Here is a 24,821-nt window from a genome sequence, read left to right on the forward strand (position 1 = left end):
AGGAAGCAAAATGCGATTGGATACAACAAGATAGGAAAGAAAATTGGGTAAAAATAGGAAGAAAGTTTTAAACAAGTAAAAATAGATTTTATTAAAGACATAAAAGATAACAAAAAGCCAAGAGGTGCGACATTTGAGGAAAGCAACTTCCACAGCCTAATTCCAAGCTTATTGGACCTAAAGAGCATCCAGTGTCCAGGTTGCACAGCCACACAGAACTTCCTGTGATGTGTTCCTGTGACTTCTCTAGCGGTCCGGGGAAGGAAAACGTCAGCTTACAAAACACGGTCAGGAAAGTTCATCAGCGCAGTCGGTCCCAGCGCCAGATAGAAGCATCGTCACACACTGCTATAAGAATACTGCTGTCCCTGCTGAAGCTGGTCTGCCTGATGGCTGAGGTGCATTTAGGGAGTGTCAGGGTGGTACACCTGGAGAACAGAAGTTGACAATAAGAACCCTACATCAGGAGAAAACAGTATGAATATCTTATTGTGCACAGAATAAAGATCTTCAATGTGCAGTTAAATGCGGCACTGCATCATGATTTACAAGTTTAACAAGTGAATTCTTGCCCACTCTTGCTTCATGAGACTTCAGCTGCTCAAGTCCGTGTTCGCTGTCGACTGATTCTCCTCTTTATAACGTGTCGTACATTTTCAATAAGAGACAGATCTGAACTGCAGGCAGGCCAATAAAGCACATGCACTCTGTGAAACCCAGACACTTATACGAAGTTATACTGTTGTAGCGTGTGCCTGGAACTGGCTTACTAAAATAGCAATGGACTTCTCAGGAAAAGTTGTCATTCTAATGGCTTCATACGTCTTCATAAGATCCTGTCTCGATGGTTCCTTCACATATGTGAAAGTCATCTATTGCGTGGGCTCTGGTGCACCCATATTCCATGACCGATGTTGGCTTTTGCATCTTTCACAACAGTCTGGATGGCCCTTTTCATCTCAATGTCTGATTTTCCAGAAAATGGGACAAATTGTGGACTCATCTGACCCCAGAAATATAATATATTATATGAAATATAATTTCACGGACTGGTGGGGAAGGGAAGGGTTAGTAATATTGCTCACATGATTGAAAATGAGAATTTTTCGCTGCAGTGAAAACTGCTTTTCCAGCGATCTCTAATTATTCATTCTTTCAGTGCGGCCCGGTTGGGGAGCACTGCTCTACTCTCTGTTGATTCATCCGAGATGAAATCGGGGTCAGTTCAACAACTGTTGTGGCTAAAACACGTGAATTTAATAATTAGAAGGGGCGTTTAAATACTTTTGCCCATGTAGTGTATGTACAGTATAGATCTGGATTCAGACCTTATTTGAACATGATGAGGATTAGAAAAGCAGCACATATTAACGAGCAGAATTCAGAAGGACCCGGTTTTACTTCGCTTTATGAGGATCTTCGACTTCAAGGTCCCACACGTACAGCTTTCCGACTTGATTTCCCAGCGCCAACATCTGCAACAGCAGCAAAAAACGATGAAGTAACTACTTTTCAAACATGAATATTATTTAATATTGTTTGGTTTGTTATTAATACAATTTAATTAAAATCATCATATGATCATTGTAAGCACCTTTTGCCAAAAGTCCATGGAGAAGCGCATGTACCAGATGTCACACTGGCTGTAGTCGAATCGGCCCAGAATGGTCACGTTTGATTCGCTAGGCTTGATGTGGTCGATATCGTCCTCCATCTTCCCAGGTTTCCAGCACACGATGGCATTTTCACAGGACTGAGACACAAAACAGTGATTCAAGAGAAAATCAAAACAAAACAGACGTACTGGAATGAACGAGGATCATTAAATTGTAGAACATCCAGTCTTACCTTGGAGAGGATTAAATCTCCAAGCCAGCGAACACAATCTACGTAGTTTCTGTGGATGTCACGTGTGGAGAAGTCTGGGAAGTGAATCTTCTGAGACACAAACGGCCTGAAACGTAAAACAGTGAGAAACAGTGAGAGCATGAACTGTAATGTTTCCAGCGAAGAAACGGCAAATCTTACTGGTCATGGCATGGATTATTTTCTGATGCATTGATAAATAATTGTTTAGGGTTTTTTTGTCCGCAGTTTCAAGTGAAAATTCTGTCTAAACTCTTAGTTTGACATTTTTCGCATGTTCACGATACAAAATGCCAAATTAAGAATTAAAGGTTTATTTTCTGTTATAATATTCTGCTGTGTGTATTTACATAAATACAAAAATTATTCACAAAGGGCACATGATCTAGCCAGAGGAGGAGTAGAGAACTACTTCATATTAATGACCAATTGTTTTGGTAATGGGTTTCAAACAAGCTCATTTACATTTACAGTATTTACATTTAGCTTTTATGTGCAATTATTATTTGTAATTATTTGTAAATATTTAGTTTTTTTCAGAGTTTTTCAGAGTTTTTTCTGACTTTTATTGTTATTATTGTTATTACACTGTACTTTTTATTGTCTATTTTTTGTACTGAGTGCGTTACTGTCCCTTCGCTGCTGCAACACTGTGAATTTCCCCACTGTGGGACTAATAAAGGATTATCTTATCTTATCTTATCCAAATCGCCATTTAGCAGACGCTTTTATCCAAAGGGACTTACAGTACTGTGACAGTATATAGTCTAAGCACTTGAGGCTTAAGGGCCTTGCTCAAGGGCCCAACAGTGGCAACCTGGCAGTGGTAAAGATTACTAGTCCAGTACCTTAACCACTAGGCTACAACTGCCCTGCTATTATTTTGCGAGATGGCTTAATGGCTCAACAGTGGCAACTTGGTGGTGGGGCTTAGACCAGCAACCTGTTGATTACTAGTCCAGTACCTTAACCACCGAGTTACCACTGCGCATGAGCTCATGGTCAGGTGTTCACAAACTTTTAGTCACATAGTGAAGCTCCCACACCACAACCAAAGCTCTACCCATCTACACTTAATCACCTCAACTGACTTTATTATATATCTTGTCCAGTCCTAGATGTAGGTCCTCAACACAAAAGGAAAGTCCAGTTTAATGGTGTTTTGTACATTTTTATTTACCTGTTGGTTTTGTTGGGGTTGTACTCGTAAGAGCCTCGTATTGCTTTTTGCATTCTCTCCGAGTTGATTCTCCACAGCTTCAGCGAGTGGTCCATTCCACAGGACATGATCTTCTCGCCAAGCAGGTCAAAGTCCTACAATCCAGAACAGAACAAATTAGGGACGCATCAGTATCAGAGCTGCTACTGGCCTATTATTGTGGTTCTCGCGGAAACAATGGGCGCAAGGGCAGGACGCCAACCTATCACAGGGCGCCAAGTCTATCTTTGAACCCAGTTTTCAGCAGTGGTTAGTAATAGATAATAGATCGCTGGGTTGCCAGTATTTATTTATTAGGATTTTATCATCATGTTTTACACTTTGGTTACATTCATGACAGGAACGGTAGTTACTCATTACACAAGATTCATCAGTTCAAGTTTAATATCAAACACAGTCAGTCATGGACAATTTTGTACCTCCAATTCACCTCACTTGCATGTCTTAGGACTGTGAGAGGGAACCCAAACAGACACGGGGAGAACATGCAAACTCCACACAGAAAAGATCCAGACCACCCCACCTGGGAATCGAACCCAGGGCCTTCTTGCTGTGAGGCGACAGTGCTACCCACTTAGCCACCGTGCCGCCCCCAGAACGGTGGACGCATCATTATCAGAGCCGCTACTGGCCTATAGTCACGCTTGTCCTGGAAACAGTGGGCGCAAGGGCAGGAACATGCCCCGGACTATCTCGGGGCGTCAAGCCACAATGCCAGATGTCTGTCATTGAACCCAGATCTCAGCAGTGGTGGGCTAGAGTTGGGAATCACTGCCTTAATACCAGCAGAACAGAACCAGGGACTGTTAGTGTGATATGGAACTTTATGGCATTATCGCCATAACTGCTAACTAACACCTACATACAGGCGGTAGTGACTGAAAGCTCAGTGTCTGTTTGTAGATGCCCAACCGGCCAACAGCACAAACCCTGGATCCCAGCAGCAGTGGGGTAGCCTAATCTATCACTGCACTACCTGAGTGTGCTTCATGACATATAGTTTAAAACAACAGAAGTATTCTCAAGAAAATGACACACTTATTTTGCATCGAAATGCATCTCACAGAGCCGAATGCAAATGCCAACAGAATTCAGGAAGCAGTTCTGATTTCCAGCATTAAAGCCATTAATGCCAATTTGAAACTGTATGCTACAGCACGGCAGTATTAAAAAAAACGAACTCAGTTATTATTGTTTATACTCACCGCACTCAAGACCTCGTCTCTGTGGCCCTCCACACCGCCGAATATGGCTACAAGCGTGTCCGTCTGAATGTTCCACAGCCGCAGCACGTGGTCTAATAAACAACACGCGTGTTACTCACGGCTCAGTGTAAAACCTCTGTGTAATGTTAAAGGTGCATTTAGCATCTTTACCTTTGCTAACAGACAACAGGAGGTTGGGATCCCGGGGATGAAATTTGAGTTCGTTGATGGCGTTCCCGTGCCCAACGTAATGCTGCAAGAGGAAGAGCCAAAAATTCAATCATACATCACTCCTATACTTACGTAAACATACAACACTATAGTGAAGTAGTCCTTAGTGAATAGCATTTTTAAAAAATAGCCTTTTCTAGACTGATATATTTCTGTTCCAAGTTCCCTCTTTTTAAAGATATCGCCTTTCACTGTGGTTTGGTGGAGTCCTAAAGCCCTAGAAATGGCACTGTAACCTTTCTAGACCTATATATTTCAAGTTTTCAAGATATTCATTCTTGCTGTGGTTCAGTGGAGTCCTAGATCCTTAGAAATTACACTGTAACCTTTTCTAGACTGATATATTTCTGTTTCAAGTTCCCTCTGTTTAAAGATATTGCCTCCCACTGTGGTTCGGTAGAGTCTGTAACCCGTTCTAGATCAATTTATTTTTGTTATCATCCTCTGTTTAAAGATATTGCTTCTTGCTATTGATCAGTGGAGTCCTAGATCCTGAGATATTACACAGTAACCTTTTCTAGAGTGATATATTTCTGTTCCAAGTTTAAAGATCTTGCCTCTTGCTGTGGTTTGGTGGAGTCCTACAGCCTTAGAAATGGCATTGTAACCTTTCTAGACCGATATACTGTATATATTTTAAGTTTTCTCCTTTTAAATATATTCATTCTTGCTGTGGTTCAGTGGAGTCCGAGATCCTTAGAAATTACACTGTAACCTTTTCTAGACTGTTATTTTTCTGTTTCAAGTTCCCTCTGTTTAAAGATATTGCCTCTTGCTGTGGTTCGGTGGAGTCCTAGGGCCTTAGAAATAGCACTGTAATCTTTTTAACTGATATATTTCTGTTCCAAGTTCCCTCTGTTTAATGATATTGCTTCTCGCTGTGGTTTGGTGGAGTCTTACAGCCTTAAAAATGGCATTGTAACCTTTTTAGGCTGATAAGTTTTAGTTATTTTCCTCTATTATTGCTTCTTGCTGTGGTTCGGTGGAGTCCTAGATCCTTTGATATTCAACTGAACCCTTTTCTAGAGTGATATATTTCTCTCCAATTTCCTCTGTTTAAAGATCTTGCCTCTCACTGTGCTTCAGTGGAGTCCTAGAACCTTACAAATGTCACTGAAATGGCACAGTACCAATGTTAATGTCCCTCTATATAACTTCCCAATGTATGATAAAAACACACGCCCATAGAGAGACCACAGAATCAGAATCAAAATCATGAAACCAGTTCACCCACCTTGACACACTGCATAGTAATGTGGTTGATGATGCGAATGATGCCACGGGAGCCTGCCACGGCCAGGAGAGGGTGACTGGTGCTGGTGTCGTAGGTCCAAGCACAGGTATAAAAGTTCTCATCTGCCTGTGCAGTCGTTAAGAAGTGCAAACAACAATTTTTTTTATATCACAATAACAGAGATGCAGTTCAATACAGCCGACGCCTGGCAAACAATGTTAAATAAATACAGACAGACAAGGATACATCTGCATCTACGTAAGACTGCAGGAGCCGGATTTCTCCCTGAGAATGACACTCATATAAAGTGACCTGTAGATAGAAAAATGTAGAGTGTAGTTAGCCATTGACAACTCAGTAACCACCACAATTAGCATCCATGGCTGGTCTGCTTGTGCTTTGTAGACTCGGGAAGCTAAGCTCAAATATCCACGCTGGTTTATTGACCCTGACAACACTCCTTTTTTTTTTAATGCATTTTCTCCTCATTTCCCCCCTCGATTTAGCACACTCAATTTTGTCTTCCGCTGCTGAGGGATACCCAATTGTATCCGAGGAGAGCACGTCGCTGAACACGCCTCTTCCGACACGTGCACAACCCTCTTCTCACCCCTGCGTTCTGCACAGGCGTCACTGCCGCCAATCAGGGTCCTTACACAGCGTATGAAGATCCCACCCACCCACACATAGTCCGGCCCCTACCCTGCAGATACGGTGGCCAATTAGTATCTGCTGCAGGCACTGCCGATTATGCCCGCCAGATGGTGCCCAGCCGACCGGTGGCAACGCCGAGTTTCGAACCGAGGAGTTCAGAAACTCGGTGCGGGTGTGCTAGCGGAATATCCCGCTGCACCAACACTCAACACTTCTTGTGGATCAACGTTAGTCTAGGTAGAGAGTTTTAACCACTTACTCTGTTGCTTCCCACTGTTGCGAAAACTAGCGGGTCACCCTCCTTACTGTGCCAGTTAAACTGGACACCGAACAAAGGCTGGCCATGGTCTTCCTGGAAAACAAAAAAAACCCAAAAGCATTTAAGAGATTAAACAGCAGGATCATTACAGACTTTAACCCTGGGCACACATACACACATCCAATATAGTACTGTGTACTGGTCACTGTTACTAAAGCACAGAACTTGTACTGTCAGCCCTGTTCTGTATGTGTTTTGTCCTGTGCTGATCCTGTATCGTCTTGCACATGTTTGCACTTGCACACTTTCTGTAATATTAGTTACTTCTGTGTCGTCTCTTGCAGCTCTGTGTTGTTGTGTGGAGAACCTGAAGGTCCTGGAGACTTCATTTCACTATGTACTCTACTGTACACGGCCAAAATGACAATAAAAAATCCACTTGACAAGGCATACTGAATCCAGCAGTATCTAATCTTTTTACAATACGTGGGAAAACCACTTTCTGCTGGCCGTACATAATACTAACAGTACTGAGAGTTTATTCCAATGCATTTTTGTACGAAGTATATTTCAGCTTATTGTCATTTGGAGACGTGAAAACAAAAGGACAAACGGGTTCATGACTATAGCTGCAAAGAGTGAATTAAATCTTATTAAAGAGCTACGAAGCTACACCAAGTGATTCCAGGATTATTAAACGTGGGATTTCTATTGAGCTAGCTAAAATGCAAACCCGCAGCTTACTAGTCATTTACATTTACGGCATTTAGCAGATGCTTTTATCCAAAGCGACTTACAGTCTAAGCAATTTAAGGTTAAGAGCCTTGCTCAAGGGCCCAACAGTTGCAACCTGACAGTGGTGGGGTTTGAACCAGCAACCTTCTGCTTACTAGTCAAGCTACAACTGCCCTAGTCACAATGTTCTGCTGAATAAAACGGTGAGAATCAGTTTCTCTCCTCCATGTTTGTGCTTTACTTCTGCCTACGTTATAGGAACAATTCGTCTCACTGGCGACACTTTGAAATGGTCAGCAGCAAACTGGGTCAAAGTTCAAGCAGATTAAACTTCAGGTGAAGAGTCAAGCAGTTTAAACCGAGATTCAATGAGTATCTGCATACTTTAAGCCACATGGTGTATTTACATTGGCAGAAAAGTTCATGCTCTTGTTGATTTCTGCTCTCGCCGTGATGTTCTTAGCACCATTTATCAAAAATACCTCAAACACAAAAGATCAATCTCGAACAGACGACCGGGTTTAATAGCTCGTTATCGTGTTGTGCTACGGTCATATCGCCTGGGCTGGTGACAAGTCCAGCTGCTTTGACTTAATACTCTTACACACTTCTCTCTATGTATTTAACATGAGGCAACACCTTACAGTGCTTCTCAAAGCGGTTTTCTTACCCTCAGGCTGTTGACACACTTAAAAGAGTATTTGCATTTCTTCGACTTCCACTTGCCCTTGCCCCAGCTTTTCCTGCCGGGCGCATTGGCTGTGTTGGTGGGGGTGTCGGGTCGCTCAGCGTTCGTGCCGCTCTCAACGCTGGCGGCGTCGTCCTGCAACACAAAAACACTCCGTTTAGTCATTTACGCCTGATTCAAATAACTGTCATTACATCAATGGTATCAAAACATAAACGAGGCTTAAAACCTCCCAGGATTGATTCAAATCCAGAGTTTATAGCCAAGATCACTCGGTAAATGCACTGGATATACAAAAATTCCTTCAGATTACCACAGCAACCAGAGCAAAACACCACACATAGCAAGACCAATGTACCGGTGTAAAACCGGTGCACTGGAGGATCCAGTGGTGCACCATCTTCACTAGGTAGCCGATCAAAATTCAGTCAGCGTGCTGGTTGCAGATAATGTTTACATTTTTTAATGACCCAAGTAATTTAGTTCTTCAATTTATACAATAGTTCACATCAGACATGTAATATTGGCTGATGTTTTAAAGGAAACCAGTGCAACACATTTTGCAAAAAGAGAATAAACAAGGGATTTGTTTATTTATTGCAACAGATTTGCTCCAGTCTGGGTTCTGATGACATATCTAATGCCAGTACTTCGCATCATGTGAACCAACATGCTGGAACATGCAGGCAATCAGAAGACAGGCTGTCACTATCATGTCTGGTCAGAAAAAGCTAAAGAAATTCAGCTTGGTTATTGTTTGTTTGTTTATTAGGATTTTAACGTCAGGTTTTACACTTCGGTTACATTCATGACAGGAACGATAGTTACTCATTACACAAGGTTCATCAGTTCACAAGGTTATATCAAGGTTATATCTCCATTCACCTCACTTGCACGTCTTTGGACTGTGGGAGGAAACCAGAGCACTTGAAGAAAACCCACAGAGAAAGGGGGAGAACATGCAAACTCTGCACAGAAAGGACCCGGACCTCCCCACCTGGGGATTGAACCCAGGACCATCCTGCTGTGAGGTGACAGTGCTACACACTGAGCCACAATGCCGCCCCTCCGAAGTCAAGTAGTTCTTCCATTTATACAATAGTTTACATCAGACATGTAATCTTGGCTGCTGTTTTAAAGGAAACCAGTGCAACACATTTTTCCAAACCCAGACTGGTCCTGGATCAGATTTGCACCAGTCTGGGTTCTGATGACATTTAATGACAGAACATGCAGGCGAACACAGAACACAGACTGTCACCATCATGTCTGGTCAGAACAATCTGAAGAGAGTCAGCTCGGTTATTGTAAGGCTGTCAATATTGGATCAGTGTTTGGTATCGACCGATAATCAGAGAGGTAATATCAGGGCTGGACCTCAAATTGAATCATGGTATTAGTGCATCTGCATCCATGGTAGATGTAAGAATTACCTTCACCTTTAGGACTGCATATGAAGGGTCTTAAGGATCTTTGTTTATTGGGATTTTAACGTTTAATGTTTTACACTATAATTACTTTCATGACAGGAACGGTAGCCACTGATCACACAAGATTCATCAGGTCACAAGATTATATCGAACACAGTCTTGGACAATTTTGTATCTCCAATTCAACTCACTTGCACGTCTTTGGACTGTGGGAGGAAACCCACACAGACACGGGGTGAACATGCAAACTCCACACAGAAAGGACCTGGAGGTCTTATGAATGTTATTAAGTGAACAGTAAAAAGATTTCAGCTTCTCACACACACTCTCTCTCTCTCACACACTCTCTCTCTCACACACTCACTCTCTCTCTCACACACTCACTCTCTCTCTCACACACTCACTCTCTCTCTCACACACTCACTCTCTCTCTCACACACACACACACACACACTCACTCACTCACACACACACACACACACACACACACACACACACACACACACACACACACACACACACACACACACACACACACACACACACACACACACACACACACACACACACACACACACACAATATTTTACATCAAGCTAAGAGACTGGAGCTAATTGTGCACTCCAATAAAATACATAAATAGATTAAAGACCGGTCACATGGTTTGCTCATGTCAATAATAATAATACTACTAATAATAATACTAATACTACTAATAATACTACTACTACTACTAATAAAAATACTACTACTAATAATAATACTAATAATACTACTACTACTAATAATAATAATACTAATACTACTACTAATAAAAATACTCCTACTACAAATAATAATACTAATCATACTACTAATAATACTAATACTACTACTAATAAAAATACTACTACTACTACTAATAATACTAATACTACTACTAATAATAATAATACTACTAATCATACTACTAATAATAATACTAATACTACTAATAAAAATACTACTACTAATAATAATACTAATACTACTACTATTAATAATAATACTACTAATCATACTACTAATGATAATACTAATACTACTACTAATAAAAATACTACTACTACTAATAATAATACTACTAATCATACTACTACTAATAATAATACTAATACTACTACTACTAATAATAATACTACTAATCATACTACTAATAATAATACTAATACTACTACTATTAATAATAATACTACTAATCATACTACTAATAATAATACTAATACTACTACTAATAAAAATACTACTACTAATAATAATACTACTACTAATCATACTACTAATAATAATAATTACTACTACTACTACTACTAATAATAATACTACTACTACTACTACTACTACTAATAAATAATAATACTACTAATAATACTACTACTACTAATAATACTACTAATAATAATAATACTACTACTACTAATAATAATACTACTACTAATAAATAATACTACTACTACTAATAATAATACTAATACTACTAATAAAAATACTACTACTAATAATAATACTAATACTAATAATTATAATACTACTAATACTACTACTACTACTAATAATAATAATACTACTAATAACAATAATAATACTACTAATAATTATAATACTACTACTAATAATACTACAACTAATAATAATAATAAAACTAATAATAATAATAAAACTAATAATAATACTACTACTAATACTACTACTACTAATAATAGTAATACTACTACTACTAATACTAATAATAGTAATACTACTACTAATAATAATACTAATAATAATACTAATAAATAATAATAATAATAATACTAACACTACTACTACTACTAATAATAATAATACTAATAATAATAAGTATGGATGCATCATGCTGCACCAGCATGCACTTTAGCAGTTAGCACGCCATGTTTAACAACAGCACCAAGGCTTAATAAAAACAAAGCTTACTCTGTTAAAAATGAAGTTATAAAAGCATTCAACCCCTTTAAACTGATCTAAATAGTGAATTTAAGACTAAAAAGACATAGCAGCAGCTCTGTGATTTGAACAATGGTGGTTTTGAGAAGCCTCAACCAACACAAACACACCGCTTTAGCAACACCACCCACTTTTATACCTCTATACAACACTGTTATAAAGTAAAGCGTTATTTAACACACACTCGACCTACATTTTCGTCTCCTGAAAGGTCCGGGTTGCTGTTTTCATCGCTGCTCAATTTCTGCTTTTTAGCCGGCATGTCGTTTCCCGCCTCGGACATCTTCCCCCTCATCTTCCCCTGCAACACGGCCGCAAAGCAGACGCACACTGCTGCAAAACAGCTCAAGGGCTTTATCTCCAACAGCGGCTTGTTCCCTACAGTAGTGCACTACATAGGGTAGAATATAATAAGCAGCTAATTATATCGTAGTGCACTCTAGGTTTAATCAGCAGCCGTTTAGGAATTCGGCCAGGAATACGTGCTTGTGCTATGAAGTTTACTCATTTTCATTACCAGCTTCATTCTGGTCATGCCGGGGTGGGTCCGGTACCCCTCAGATTCACCATGAGCAGGGCAGAAACAAAACTAGTTCATACATCGTGGCAAATAATTACAATACTTGTTAAAAAGTTTTGTTGTTGTTTGTCTATCGTACAGTAGATGGGGCTCTTTTACAAGCAACATCTGTATTGTGGTACAATCGTACTGTGGCTTAATGTTTTACCTCTTTAAGATGTGATTGTCTAAGTTTTAATGTCTTTTAATTGCAAAAGAAGATAAAACACAAACCATAATTGTTAAAACAGTGAATCAAATGAGGTGGTGCATTTTTGAACATTTAGCAGACACTTCTATCCAAAATGACTTATAATTATGACTGAATTAGCCAATTATGACAGTATGAGCAATTTAGGGTTAAGGGCCTTGTTCAGGGGCCCAAAAATGCCAACTTGGTGGTGGCGGGGCTTGAACCAGCAACCAATGATTACTTGTCCAGAACCTTAACTCCTGAGCTACCACTGCCCTGAACCTTTTTATAGTTTGCCATGGCTGGGTGAGAATTGCCCTGGTCAGGGAGGTAGGAAAGAACACAGTAGTCACTCTAAAAGTGGTTCAAAGGTCCTGGGCAGAGAAGGGAAAACCTATTGGACAGACAACTATTTCTGCATCAAGATCATCAAAAGGGAATGTAAAGGACTTCGGCAACATGGGGGGTCTGATGAGATTGAACTGATTGGGCAGAACAATAAGCACTGTCTGGTCCTAAACAGCCACTACACATAGAACTGGCTAGTACCACCCCTACAGTAAAATATGATGGTGGCGTCATCATGCTATGGGGCGCATCTCAGGCAACAGGGACCGGGAGGCTGGTAAGAATGAATGTAGCCATGCATCAGACTGGTTCACCTTTCAGCATTACTGTAACCCAAAGCACTAACCTTAATGACACACAACAAACAACTCTGGAGTGGCTTTGTGGCAAGTCTCTGTATTTCCAGTGGCCCAGCCAAAACCCGTACTTAAATCTCAATGACCGTCTGTGGAGAGGGCAGTTTACAGATGATTTTCATGCTATTTTCCACCCAAACCTGAGTGAAATGATTGTAGAGGATTATCCACAAAGACTTGAAACCTTGGCCACCTCCACCTCTGACACAGCCAATCATGTCTGTACAGTATGTAGACGCCCGACCAGCCGATAGCACCTCTGGAAATCCGTCTGGAAACCCTGGATCGTCTTTATCTGACCATAAAACCTTTTGCTACATGGCATCAGAATCTTTTCTGATTTTTATTGCTTAAGATTTAGATTTAGATTTTAGACTTTTAGGAGATGCTTTCATGCAAAACCACTTTCAATTGTGACTGAATAAATGCAAGCAACAGGGGGTTGAGGGTTGAGGGCTTTGATCAGGGACCCAACAGCAGCAACTTTGACCTTGGTTTGGTGCTTGAACCAGTGATATTTTGATCAATAGGCCAGTTTGTTAGGAATTTATAGTTCTGTACATGCACATACTGTATGTATATCATGTTTCTGTGCTATGAAATATAAATTTAGGTCATGCAAGTTCAGTCGAACCAGTGAATCCAGGTTGGTACGTTACACAATCTCTCGGAGTGATCTCGGTTTGGTTTTTCATACAGGACTATAGAAAGCTTTCCCAGAGAACTGACAGCTATTATCACTTACACAATCAGGGATTCATTCTAGTTCACTTCTTCTTTTGTAAGATATCATTCAAATAAATCCAGCTGTGTAGAGTTTGTGGCATTTTTTAAAGTAGTAAAATCTGCTTAATGTACACTTTTTATTTCTTCTTTTGGTTTTGTTAGGTTCCTGTTGACAAGATTAGAGTAGATTTTTGTACAGTGACAAAAAGTATTTCCCCTCTCCTAAATTCTTAGTTTTTTGCATTTGCTACTCTTAATCATTTTAGATATTCAACAATTTATAAATTTATTATAAGACATTCAAACACTGCAGTTTTTAAATCAATTTATTTATCAATACCACAGTTTGATTTGGCACAGTTTTTACTCTGGATGCCTTTCCTGATGCAGTGCTCTTATTTATCCGGGCTTTGGACCGGCACTAAGGGTGCACTGATATGTGGTTACACAATGGCTAGGTTTACATAATGCTATGCCCTCTGTATTTGTGATCACAGCCCAGGATTCAAACCCCAGGAACTCAGGCATGACTGTTACCAACAGTTTGACTCTCCCCATTATCATTATAAACCAAATATAATAAAGTTTAATTAAATTATACCCTGTTGGGTGGCACTGTCGTTAAGTGGGTAGCACTGTTGCCTCACAGCAAGAAGGTCCTGGGTTCGATCCCCAGGTGGAGCGGTCCGGGTCCTTTCTGTGCAGAGTTTGCATGTTCTCCCCATGTCTGTGTGGGTTTGCTCCCGGTGCTCAGGTTTCCTCCCACAGTCCAAAAACATGCAGCTAGGCTAATTGGAGACATTGAATTGTCCTATTGTTACCGAGCCACTAGGATGCACAAACCAGTGCATTGTAGTGCCGGTCCCAAGCCCAAATAAATAGGGAGGGTCGTGTCAGAAAGGGCATCCGGCGTAAAAACTGTGTCAAATCAATAATGCAGATCATGATCCGCCCGGCGACCCCTATCGGGAGCAGCCGAGGAAATTGATTGACTTAAATTATTTACTTCCAGTATAGTAGGTTTAAAGGACTCAACAGCCAGCACACAATGCCAGAGTCAACACAAATTCTAAAAGAAATGAGAAATACATTAGTTATTGAAATATATTACACTGCGGCACGGTGAGTAGCGCTGTCACTTTAGGGCAAAAAGGGTCTGGGTTTGATTCTGCAGCCAGGGATCTCTCTTTGTGGTGTCTAAATGTGCCTGTCTGCATTGAGATTGACTGGCAACCTGTCTGTCTTTTGCCCAGTGAATCAGGCCCACTATGCAGCGATCATGTTTATGAGTTTAAGTGGTTAACAGCACCATTAAGTGATGCCAGTAACGGCTACGTATACTTCCTTTAACCATATTTGGGCATAAGGAACTGATCCAGTTAAACTGGTTTATACAAATCTCTTCTCATCTTTCGAAATGATGTCAAGTTTTCCACACAGGTCTCAACAACTCTACACCTCCAAGTTTTTAAATCTGGGATCTTGTTGAAATCCTGGTGAAAACTTAAAGCCGTTTTCTCGTTTATTCAACAACTTCCAGGACCAAGTTCATGAATACACATGCAACATGTGTGGGTGGTTAAGTGAGAATGAACCTAATTATATGTCTATCAAAGTACTAAACGTTTCTATTAAACATTGAGACACATTTTCCATTGATTTACACTTTTTGTGTAGTAATGTCACAATTATTATTATTATTGGGTGCCTCAAGAGACCATGTGGATGGTGTTTCTTCAGAACATTTTGTCCTCTGTTTGGGTCTCCAAGCTTCTTAATGGCTAGTTTATTGTTCCAGTAAATGTAACGATCCACCTTGTCCAGTTTTTTTGTGATCTTTTACTTTGTAAACTTTGACGAAGAAAAACCTTTGAACAATTTGCTGAATCACATATACAGTACTGGCAGTGTAAGAGGCCAAAGGTGTTTCAAAGGTGTTTTTTTTTTTTTTTTAATAAAATTCATATGAACAAAGTTTGATAAAGAGTTTTTTGTTTGTATTGGTATTTAAAATTTTTTTAGTATTTAAGTGTGAAAATGACCAGATGTTTTTATACAGATTGACTGAAGTGTTTCCTTAGTAAATATTCCCTACTGTAGTACAAATAGACAACAATCTAAGAACAAATCTACTGAAATAATGTTGAGAAAAAAAAATAAAAAATAAATAAATAAATATATATATCAGCCATAACATTAAAACCACCTCCTTGTTTCCACCTCCTTTGTTTCTGCTATTTTATCTGCTCCACTTACCATATAGAAGCACTTTGTAGTTCTACAATCACTGACTGTAGTCCATCTATTTCTCTGCATGCTTTGTTAGCCCCCTTTCATGCTGTTCTTCAATGGTCAGGACTCTCCCAGGACCCCCACAGATCAGGTATTATTTGGGTGGTGGATCATTCTCAGCACTGCAGTGACACTGACATGGTGATGGTGTGTTAGTGTGTGTTGTGCTGGTATGAGTGGATCAGACACAGCAATGCTGCTGGAGTTTTTAAACACCTCACTGTCACTGATGGACTGAGAATAGTCCACCAACCAAAAATATCCAGCCAACAGCGCCATGTGGGTAGCGTCCTGTGACCACTGATGAAGGTCTAGAAGATGACCGACTCAAACAGCAGCAATAGATGAGCGATTGTCTCTGACTTTACATCTACAAGGTGGACCAGCTAGGTAGGAGTGTCTAATAGAGTGGACAGTGAGTGGACACTGTATTTAAAAACTCCAACAGCACTGCTGTGTCTGATCCACTCATACCAGCACAACACACACTAACACACCACCACCATGTCAGTGTCACTGCAGTGCTGAGAATGATCCACCACCTAAATAATACCTGCTCTGTAGTGGTCCTGTGGGGGTCCTGACCATTGAAGAACAGGGTGAAAGCAGGTTTAAAAAGTATGTAAAGAAATAGATGGACTACAGTAAGTAATTGTAGAACTACAAAGTGCTTCTATATGGTAAGTGGAGATGATAAAATAGCAGAAAAGTGCTTCTATATGGTATATATTGAGACGCTAGTACAATTTCTATTCAAGAGAAAGTAAGTACTTAGTAAATATGTGGGTTTTTAGTTGTAATTTTTGAAGGGAAAGTTCATCCCACCACCTCTGTGCTGGTACAGAGAAGAACATTAATATTTCTCGATTTCTGCAAGATCAGCATAATAATCACTTCATTGGTATTTCACTGACAAAGTACATATAACCACAGGCAAACCCCAGTCACTTTCACAACTTTCAGTACTTGAGCAGTTGTGGAATTGAGCAATGCCCCTGTGCTGGAGTTTTCAAATCTATGAACAAATGTACGAGATCAACGTGCCACACTAAAACTCAAAACCACAGAATGGTTGACGTTGCACTGAGTATTTTCTTAATAGCAGAATGTGGAAACACTAATGAAACAGATGTCCGTCTGGTATCTTCCCTCTTTTTGAAATTAAAAGTGTTGACAGGACTAAAAATAGTCTGTAGTGAATTTACTATTGTGCAATGCTTGCAACACACGGTTGAAGTCGAAAGTTCACACCTCTTGTTAGGGGTGAACTGTATGTCATTATAGTTTTGGCATTTTATTGATAACGCAACTGTTTTCTGTTAGGTTTGTTTTTTCTAATCATGGGGGCATTGTCATGAGCCCTTATTGGGCCACAATCGCTGCAAAGACACTCAAAGACAAATATGATCTTCTTAAAATGTAATAGCAGTGCTATGTGATTAAAGACAAACCTAGGGCGCACCTACAGACACGCCTGCTGACATTGTTCTCAAACCAGTGGTATAAAAACGTAGCTAAAAATGAACTTTACAAAACTAAAATGAGATTGCAAACAGATTATCAAGTTGTGAGTAAAAAATGCAAAAAAATGTGTAGGATTTAAATAAAAATCTGAATCTGAACTCATTTAGCTGTTTAGTTGTTTATGTGTATGCTACATTTACCTTATACGCTTTGTGTATGTTATATTGACTTATGATTTGACTTGGACTCTAGCCTAAAGACTTGTGACTTGACTTGGACTCTATAGCCTAAAGACTTGTGACTTGACTTGGACTCTATAGCCTAAAGACTCGTGACTTGACTTGGACTCTATAGCCTAAAAACTCATGACTTGACTCAGACTCTATATTCTAAAAACTCATGACTTGGCTTGGACTTTATAGCCTAAAACCCCATGACTTGGCTTGGACTCTATAGCCTAAAGACTCGTGACTTGACTTGAACTCTATAGCCTAAAAACTCATGACTTGACTTGGACTCTATAGTCTAAAGACTTGTTACTTGACTTGGACTCTGTAGCCTAAAGACTCGTGACTTGACTTGGACTCTGTAGCCTAAAGGCTTGTGACTTGACTTGGACTCTATAGCCTAAAAACTCATGACTTGACTTGGACTCTATAGTCTAAAGGCTTGTGACTTGACTTGGACTCTGTAGCCTAAAGGCTTGTGACTTGACTTGGACTCTGTAGCCTAAAGACTCGTGACTTGACTTGGACTCTGTAGCCTAAAGACTTGTGACTTGATTTGAACTCTATAGCCCAAAGACTTCTGGCTTGACTTGGACTTGGTATTTTTGACTAGTTACTTGTGAGTTAAGGTACTTGAAATGAGATGGTTGCTATTTCAAGCCCCACTACTGCCCAGCAGCCACTGTTGGGCCCCTGAGCAAGACCCCTAACTGTCAATTGCTCAAATTGTATTCAGTCATAATTGTAAGACATTTGCTAAATGCAGGTAATGTAAAAGTAAATGTAAAGGTTGAGTAAATCAATAAAGCCCATAAATGAGATAAAAGTAAATATTTTTACACACCAGTTGCTGTCAAAAGTTCAAAACAAGCAGGAAAGACTGTTTATCGAAACCATTACACTTAAATGATGAAATGGCGAGGGTGCACTTTTCATTTCGTAGTGTATTATTGTTAAATTATGCTCATCTGTACAGCCTGTGCAGAAATAGTAACAGGACTAAATAAAGACTTCTCGGTGCATGTCGGGTCACTGCCAGGAACCTCCACAGGGACAGGAAGTACTCACGCAAGAAGAAGTGAGAAGAGTTCCCATGCAACGCAACATTAACTCTGACCCATGTCAGCCACAGAGACTAGATTCCTCTTACTCTCAGCCAAAAGTGGCTGAAAGTTAGCCTTTAATAAACGCATGATCTCAGCCGAGTATCATTTTAATGTGGGAATGGACAGTAATAAACAAACCTGAAACGTCATATACAGCGTAAAATATTCTCTGCTTTGCTTTAGTGTTTGTAATAAAGTCGACCTGATCTCAAAAATAGGATTCAATAGAACCTTTACTTTAATGGACTACATTAATTAATTGTCTGTTGTTATTAATTTTCTGCTTCTGCTGTACCACTGCTTTATCCTTGTAGTCTTGTGGTTAAGGTACTGGACTAGTAATCAAAAGGTTGATGGTTCAAGCCCCACCACTGCCAGGCTGCTGCTGTTGGGCCCTTGAGCAAGGCCCTTAACCCTCAATTGCTCAGATTGTTTACTGTCACAGTACTGTAAGTCACTTTGGATAAGGGCATCTGCTAAATGCTAAAAATGTAAAATGTAATCCTGGTCAGGGCATCACAGGGCACACACACACACACACACACTTTAGTTGCTGACCATTTAGTCTGACTGCACGTCTTTCAACTTGTGGAAAGAAACCAGAGCACCCAGAGAAAACCCACACAGACACAGGGAGAACATGCAAACTCCACACAGAAACGGCTCTGGCTGTGCAGTCGGGAAATCAAACCCAGGCCCTTCTTTACCATGCCTTTCTTGATCCCATCCTGATATGAACGTTACATATTTTATTTTGGCATTTAGCAGACGCTTTCATCCAAAGCGACTTACAGTATACAGTCTAAGCAACTGAGGGTTTAAAGACCTTGCTCAACCTGGCAGTGTTGGGATTTAAACTAGCAATCTTCTGCTTACTAGTCCAGTACCTTAACTGCTAGGCTACAACTGCCCATTATTAGGTAAAGGGGTTGCCAGTTTCTTGTTGTTTGTACTATTTTCGTAGGACTTAACAATAAAAGGGAATGTTTTACTTTAATCAGAATAAATTCATCTGATTGTTCAGTGATGCTTTATTGATGTAATATGTTCAAATAAGCTGGTGTATGTGTTGTAATGTGATGTAAAATGTATTTTATCATTCCATTTACTGCTATACACAACGATTCTTTCAGTTAAACATGCAGAATGACTCATTTTCTAGTTTCTCTAAGCATGATGTATAGTGTAATATACCATGACAGTATGGCTTACTGTAATCTCACTCATCTTTACTTCCTCCAGAAATAGCACCTCTTACCTAAAAATGCCAAACTGAAAGCAATTTTCTAGCAATTAGCAAGCTGACCTGGTAACTCGTTTTTTTCTTAAACTCCACTATACCGCACTGTATATATACTGTATTCATGTAATAGGTTAAAAGAAGCTGTAACTTACTGTAGCCAATAATTCACAGACTAAAACACATGCAAAGGGATTCATTCAATCATTTATATTTGGTGTAATACATCAGTTTATCTGAGTGTGATGAATAGAGAGCGTATACATCAGTTTCTCTGAGTGTGATGAATAGAGAGCGTATACATCAGTTTATCTGAGTGTGATGAATAGAGAGCGTATACATCAGTTTATCTGAGTGTGATGTATAGTGTCATACCATGACGTCTACCATGGTTCGATTTACTGTAATTTTACCCTCTCCTTTCAGAAACAGCACTTCTTCAGCACCACTAAAACTTACGTATCTAAAATGATGGCAAAATTAAACAATTCACTGTTCCCTGATCATTATTATTAGGTTGTATATAGTTTTGCTTGTATGAATGGTACAGCACAATAAATGCAGCTTTTAGGTCTTTACATTATAAAATAATAATAATAATAATAATATGACCCCAGGCTGCTATTAACTCAGCTGGTAAACGGTCGCAGCTGTGATACTTTATCATATTTCAGAGAGAGCTGTCTGAATAACTGTCTTTTTGTCTATCATATCATAAATGTTATATCCGCTTCCTCAATATTGCGTCCTGTTTTTTAAAAATCTTTTGTTTTCTCACACATTCTGTGTGTGCCAATATCTCTATTGTTTTTGTTTTGACTCCATGCCTTGCTTTTTGGTGCCAAACAAACCTCTGATCCATGCGGCTGAATGACTTTTGACTTGTCCCTCCATAGAACTATGTCCCAGAACTTGGCCGAACAAAAATGTGCTTTTTTTTCTCATGGTCAGAGAAACACAGCAAGTCTGGTAACTTCCAATACTTCCAATGGTCTTCTCTCTAGATTTAGTGAGCAGCTCATTAGTTTTTATCATGGTTGTAACATACCTTAAACTCCTGAATCTCTGCTTGGTGTTTATATAACACACTACAGCTGAAGCAAATAAATACGGGAGTCCAATGGTTTAATCATGTTGTAACCCAACTTTAGGTCCTACAGACTAGAAGTACAGTAAGTTTTAAGATCAGCGATATTAAGTAAATTGCAATTGATTCTGACTGTAAATGTAGAGAGTAAATGTAGAAGTTAGACCTGGAAGCCTGCAACACACTCAAAAAAAAAACTTGGGACAGAGGAACGTTTACCACTGTGCTACCTTTCATATTAATTACACTCAACTAATTTTACTCAGTAGTCCATTTTTACCTCAAGTCCATTTGACCTCTCTTTTTAAAGTGGCCAGGCCACTAAAACTCTTAGTGGAAAAACGTATGCAGGAGATCACAAAATACCTCATTTATTACCTATTGATATTGAGGTAAGCTATTGAAAGTTACCAGAAAAATATGAAACATATAACAAATTACAGACCATTTTTCCAGTACAACATTGTTTAATGATTTTATAAAATTTTCAGTGTTTCTATAGTTACACAATTTCAACACCAAAAACCTGTTTGTGAGTTTTTTATAGTAGTTTCTTCAGTTTCGTCCCTGTCCCTTGCGTCCTCTAGTTTCGGTTATGCTAGGCTTAACCTAAAATGACGGAGCTTCCTTCTGCTTGTGTCACGATTCCAAACAAATGATGTTATTCAATCCGAACCATTCTGTTGATCATTTGTCCATTTAGTTATTTAGTTATTTTTGTTGTATATAATATGCATTAAGCTCAAGGTAATGGACTGCTACCCTGCCATTCTTCTGAAACATTTCCAAATAAAAATGTATTGCCTTCTCAGTAAATGCTGGTGAAATGAGTCATGGGGCAGCGAAGCTCTAAACTATGTGCTTCCTTCACCATGTACCACTGGCACGAAGTTTTAGTGTTTGTGTGCAAAGTTATTCCAGTACAAAAGTCTTCATGTTAAGCTGATTTCAGTCTGAATAGTAGTTTCACGAATTGAATCTTTGATGTTATGATGATCCCCTGCGCTCTCAGTTTTGGCTAAGCTAAAAATTCCTCTTGTGCCACTAGTACACAGTGAAACAGAGATAATGCACTCATCAAGCGGAGAATTCTCTGGTGGGTCACAGGAGTTCATAGTTTTGTTTTTCTTTGTCTATGCAAATTTCACAGTCAAAAGTTGTCATTTTGTTTGAGTTAAGGAACAGGGAAACACAACACTCCAAAAAAAGACCCTTCAACATTCAGCCCGGTTCATTTACATACAGCGGTGCAGTCAAATTATTCTATTATGTGTGAACGTGTGTTTTGTGTGTTTCAGATTTTAGTGATGGGTACAAAAACACTGAAGATCTTCACTGTTCTGTAAGTAGAAATTTGAATGAAGTTTAACCATAATTTAAAATACCACCATGCCATTTGTATACATTTTACTCATTCTATGGAGAAGACAATAAACACATTAACACATAAAAAAACTGTTTGGGTCACATGAAAACTTGTTGGAATTACTGGATTTCTACATTAAACATAAAATTTGGCCTTTAATTAATTTAAGACTATAAAATTTTTCTTTACCTTATTCATCACTGCACATTGTGCTTTACTTCCTTGCATGAGAGAACACTATTAACTGTATTATACCTATCAACTTAACATATTGGCTGAAAAATATCCATAATATTTGGGTAATAAAAAATACACCGATCAAGCATAACATTATGACCTAATATTCCTAATATTGTGTCGGTCCCCCTTTTGCTGCCCCATACACAACAAACTGTGATGCTCTGTGTATTCTGACACCTTTCTATCAGAACCAGCAACTTCTTCAGCAGTTTGAGCTACAGTAGCTCATCTGTTGGATCGGACCACACGGGTCAGCCTTCGCTCCACACGTGCATCAGTGAGCCTTGGCCGCCCATGACCCTGTCATCGGTTTACCACTGTTCCTTCCTTGGACCACTTTTTATAGATACTCACCACTGCAGTACTGACCACTGACCACCCCACAAGAGCTGCAGTTTTGGAGATGCTCTGACCCGGTCGTCTAGCCATCACAATTTGGCCCTCGTCAAACCCGCTTAAATCCTCACGCTCGTCCATTTTTCCTGCTTCTAACACATCAAGTTTAAGGATAAAATGTTCACTTGCTGCCCAATATATCCCACCTACTAACAGGTGCCGTGATGAAGAGATAATCAGTGTTATTCACTTTACCTGTCAGTGCTCATAATGTTTTGCCTGGTTGGTGTATATTTTTGTGAGCACCCACTCTGCTTATGAAATATGTACTTCATTTTTTTGTTCAGTCCCTAAGGTGGGTTTGTATCATGAGAACTTGTCCAGGCATGTTCAGTAACATACTGTATACAGCATAATGCAAACAAATGTCATGGACAATTTTGTATTTCCAATTCACCTCACTTGCACGTCTTTGGACTGTGGGAGGAAACCTATGCAGACATGAGGAGAACATGCAAAGTCCACATAGAAGGGACCCAGACCTGGAAATTGAACCCAGGACCTACCGAGCCACTGTGCCATCCGACAATGATGTTTAATTAAGTTACCAGAATCTGAATGTTATTCTTCATTTAATTAAATATTTGAATTAGTCAGGACAGTGTGTTGAATTTGTGTGTCATCAAAATGACATATATATTTAAGTATTGGCTAAATGTCTCCTAAATGAGTATAATAATACATTTATGAGAAAATGACAAAAGCTGAATTACAAATGTCCTGTGATGGATTGGCGACCTGACTGAGGTGTTTCCTTTCTTTCGCTCAATGACCCACCGCGCCCCTGACCAGGATTAAGTGGTGGTACAACAGACGATGAATAAATAAATAAATTACAGAAGCTGACAAAAAGATTACTCTTACTTTGTGTAAATAGATTGAAATAAATAGTTCTGTTCCTGTCGGCTTTTGTTGTTTTATCTACTGATGTGTGATGAACCATCCAAAGTGTGACACAATATTGAATCAGTTGCAGTTTTTGTTATGCCACAATGTACCTTACATAAGGAAGTAAGTCTAAATTATCCTCTGCACTTCGAAGTGTCATACGGATGCCTCATCATCTTTCAGTGTAACAGCAGTCAACAAAAGCACAAGGGCCCTTGGGTCATAATCAGTTATCAGATATCATAATTGAGATGCTGTGATGTGGCTGAGCTGATGTATTAGCTTAGTGTCGAGACTGAATGTTTTCTTAGGAAAAATATTTCCTTGTGTTAATTTTTTTCCCTAACACCAAAAAAGAAAAGAAATGAAATGACTTCCTTGAACTTATTTTTACTTTCTGTGTTGCTTATTCTTTGTCACGATTTGAGCCTCTGTGCTCCTGAGGAACTGTGTATATGTGCCATGCCCACCTCTCCAAGAACACACTCCTGAGCCAACGTTCCCCTGCTAAATAGGGCCAGCTGCACCTCATCTGAGAGCAGTTAAGAGGGGGAGTTTGAGAAGCAGTCTTAGGAGACTATTTTGATTTGTATTTTGCATTAAACTCTGTTTGGATTCTGATCTGATCTGCTTGTACCTTTGCATTTGGGGTGGGGGGTGGAGTTGGAGCCTATCCCAGCTTTTCAATGGGCGCAAGGCACACGGTAACACCCTGGATGGGGCACCAGTCCATTGCAGGGCAGACACACACACACACACACACACACTCACCTATAGGGCAGTTCAGTGTCTCCAATTAACCTGACTGCATGTCTTTGGACTGTGGGAGGAA

The 24,821-nt window shown here is 39.5% G+C and overlaps 1 protein-coding gene across 1 annotated transcript; it reads right to left on the bottom strand.

Annotated features, from left to right (window-relative positions):
- Nucleotides 1-65: 65 nt before the first annotated feature.
- eed (embryonic ectoderm development) lies at nt 66-11,797 on the bottom strand. Its single transcript, XM_063009366.1, has 12 exons — nt 11,695-11,797; nt 8,074-8,226; nt 6,669-6,761; nt 6,002-6,067; nt 5,756-5,881; nt 4,462-4,543; nt 4,291-4,382; nt 3,047-3,180; nt 1,849-1,954; nt 1,595-1,753; nt 1,402-1,475; nt 66-428 (listed from the first exon to the last, which is right to left on the bottom strand). Exons 1-12 carry the CDS (start codon nt 11,794-11,796, stop codon nt 302-304), a joined length of 1,314 nt encoding a protein of 437 aa, XP_062865436.1. The 5' UTR covers nt 11,797; the 3' UTR covers nt 66-301.
- Between the last annotated feature and the right edge of the window lie 13,024 nt (nt 11,798-24,821).

The sequence above is a fragment of the Trichomycterus rosablanca genome, chromosome 15 (assembly GCF_030014385.1).
Source record: "Trichomycterus rosablanca isolate fTriRos1 chromosome 15, fTriRos1.hap1, whole genome shotgun sequence".
NCBI classification, from domain to species: domain Eukaryota; kingdom Metazoa; phylum Chordata; class Actinopteri; order Siluriformes; family Trichomycteridae; genus Trichomycterus; species Trichomycterus rosablanca.

Coding starts and splice junctions, on each gene's coding strand:
- eed (XM_063009366.1), bottom strand. CDS start 11,796: ATGAGGGGGAAGATGTCCGAGGCGGGAAACGACATGCCGGCTAAAAAG. Junction 4,383..4,461: donor CCTGTTGTCTGTTAGCAAAG/GTAAAGATGCTA, acceptor GTTGTTTATTAG/ACCACGTGCTGCGGCTGTGG. Junction 429..1,401: donor GAAGATCCTCATAAAGCGAA/GTAAAACCGGGT, acceptor TCTGTTCTCCAG/GTGTACCACCCTGACACTCC.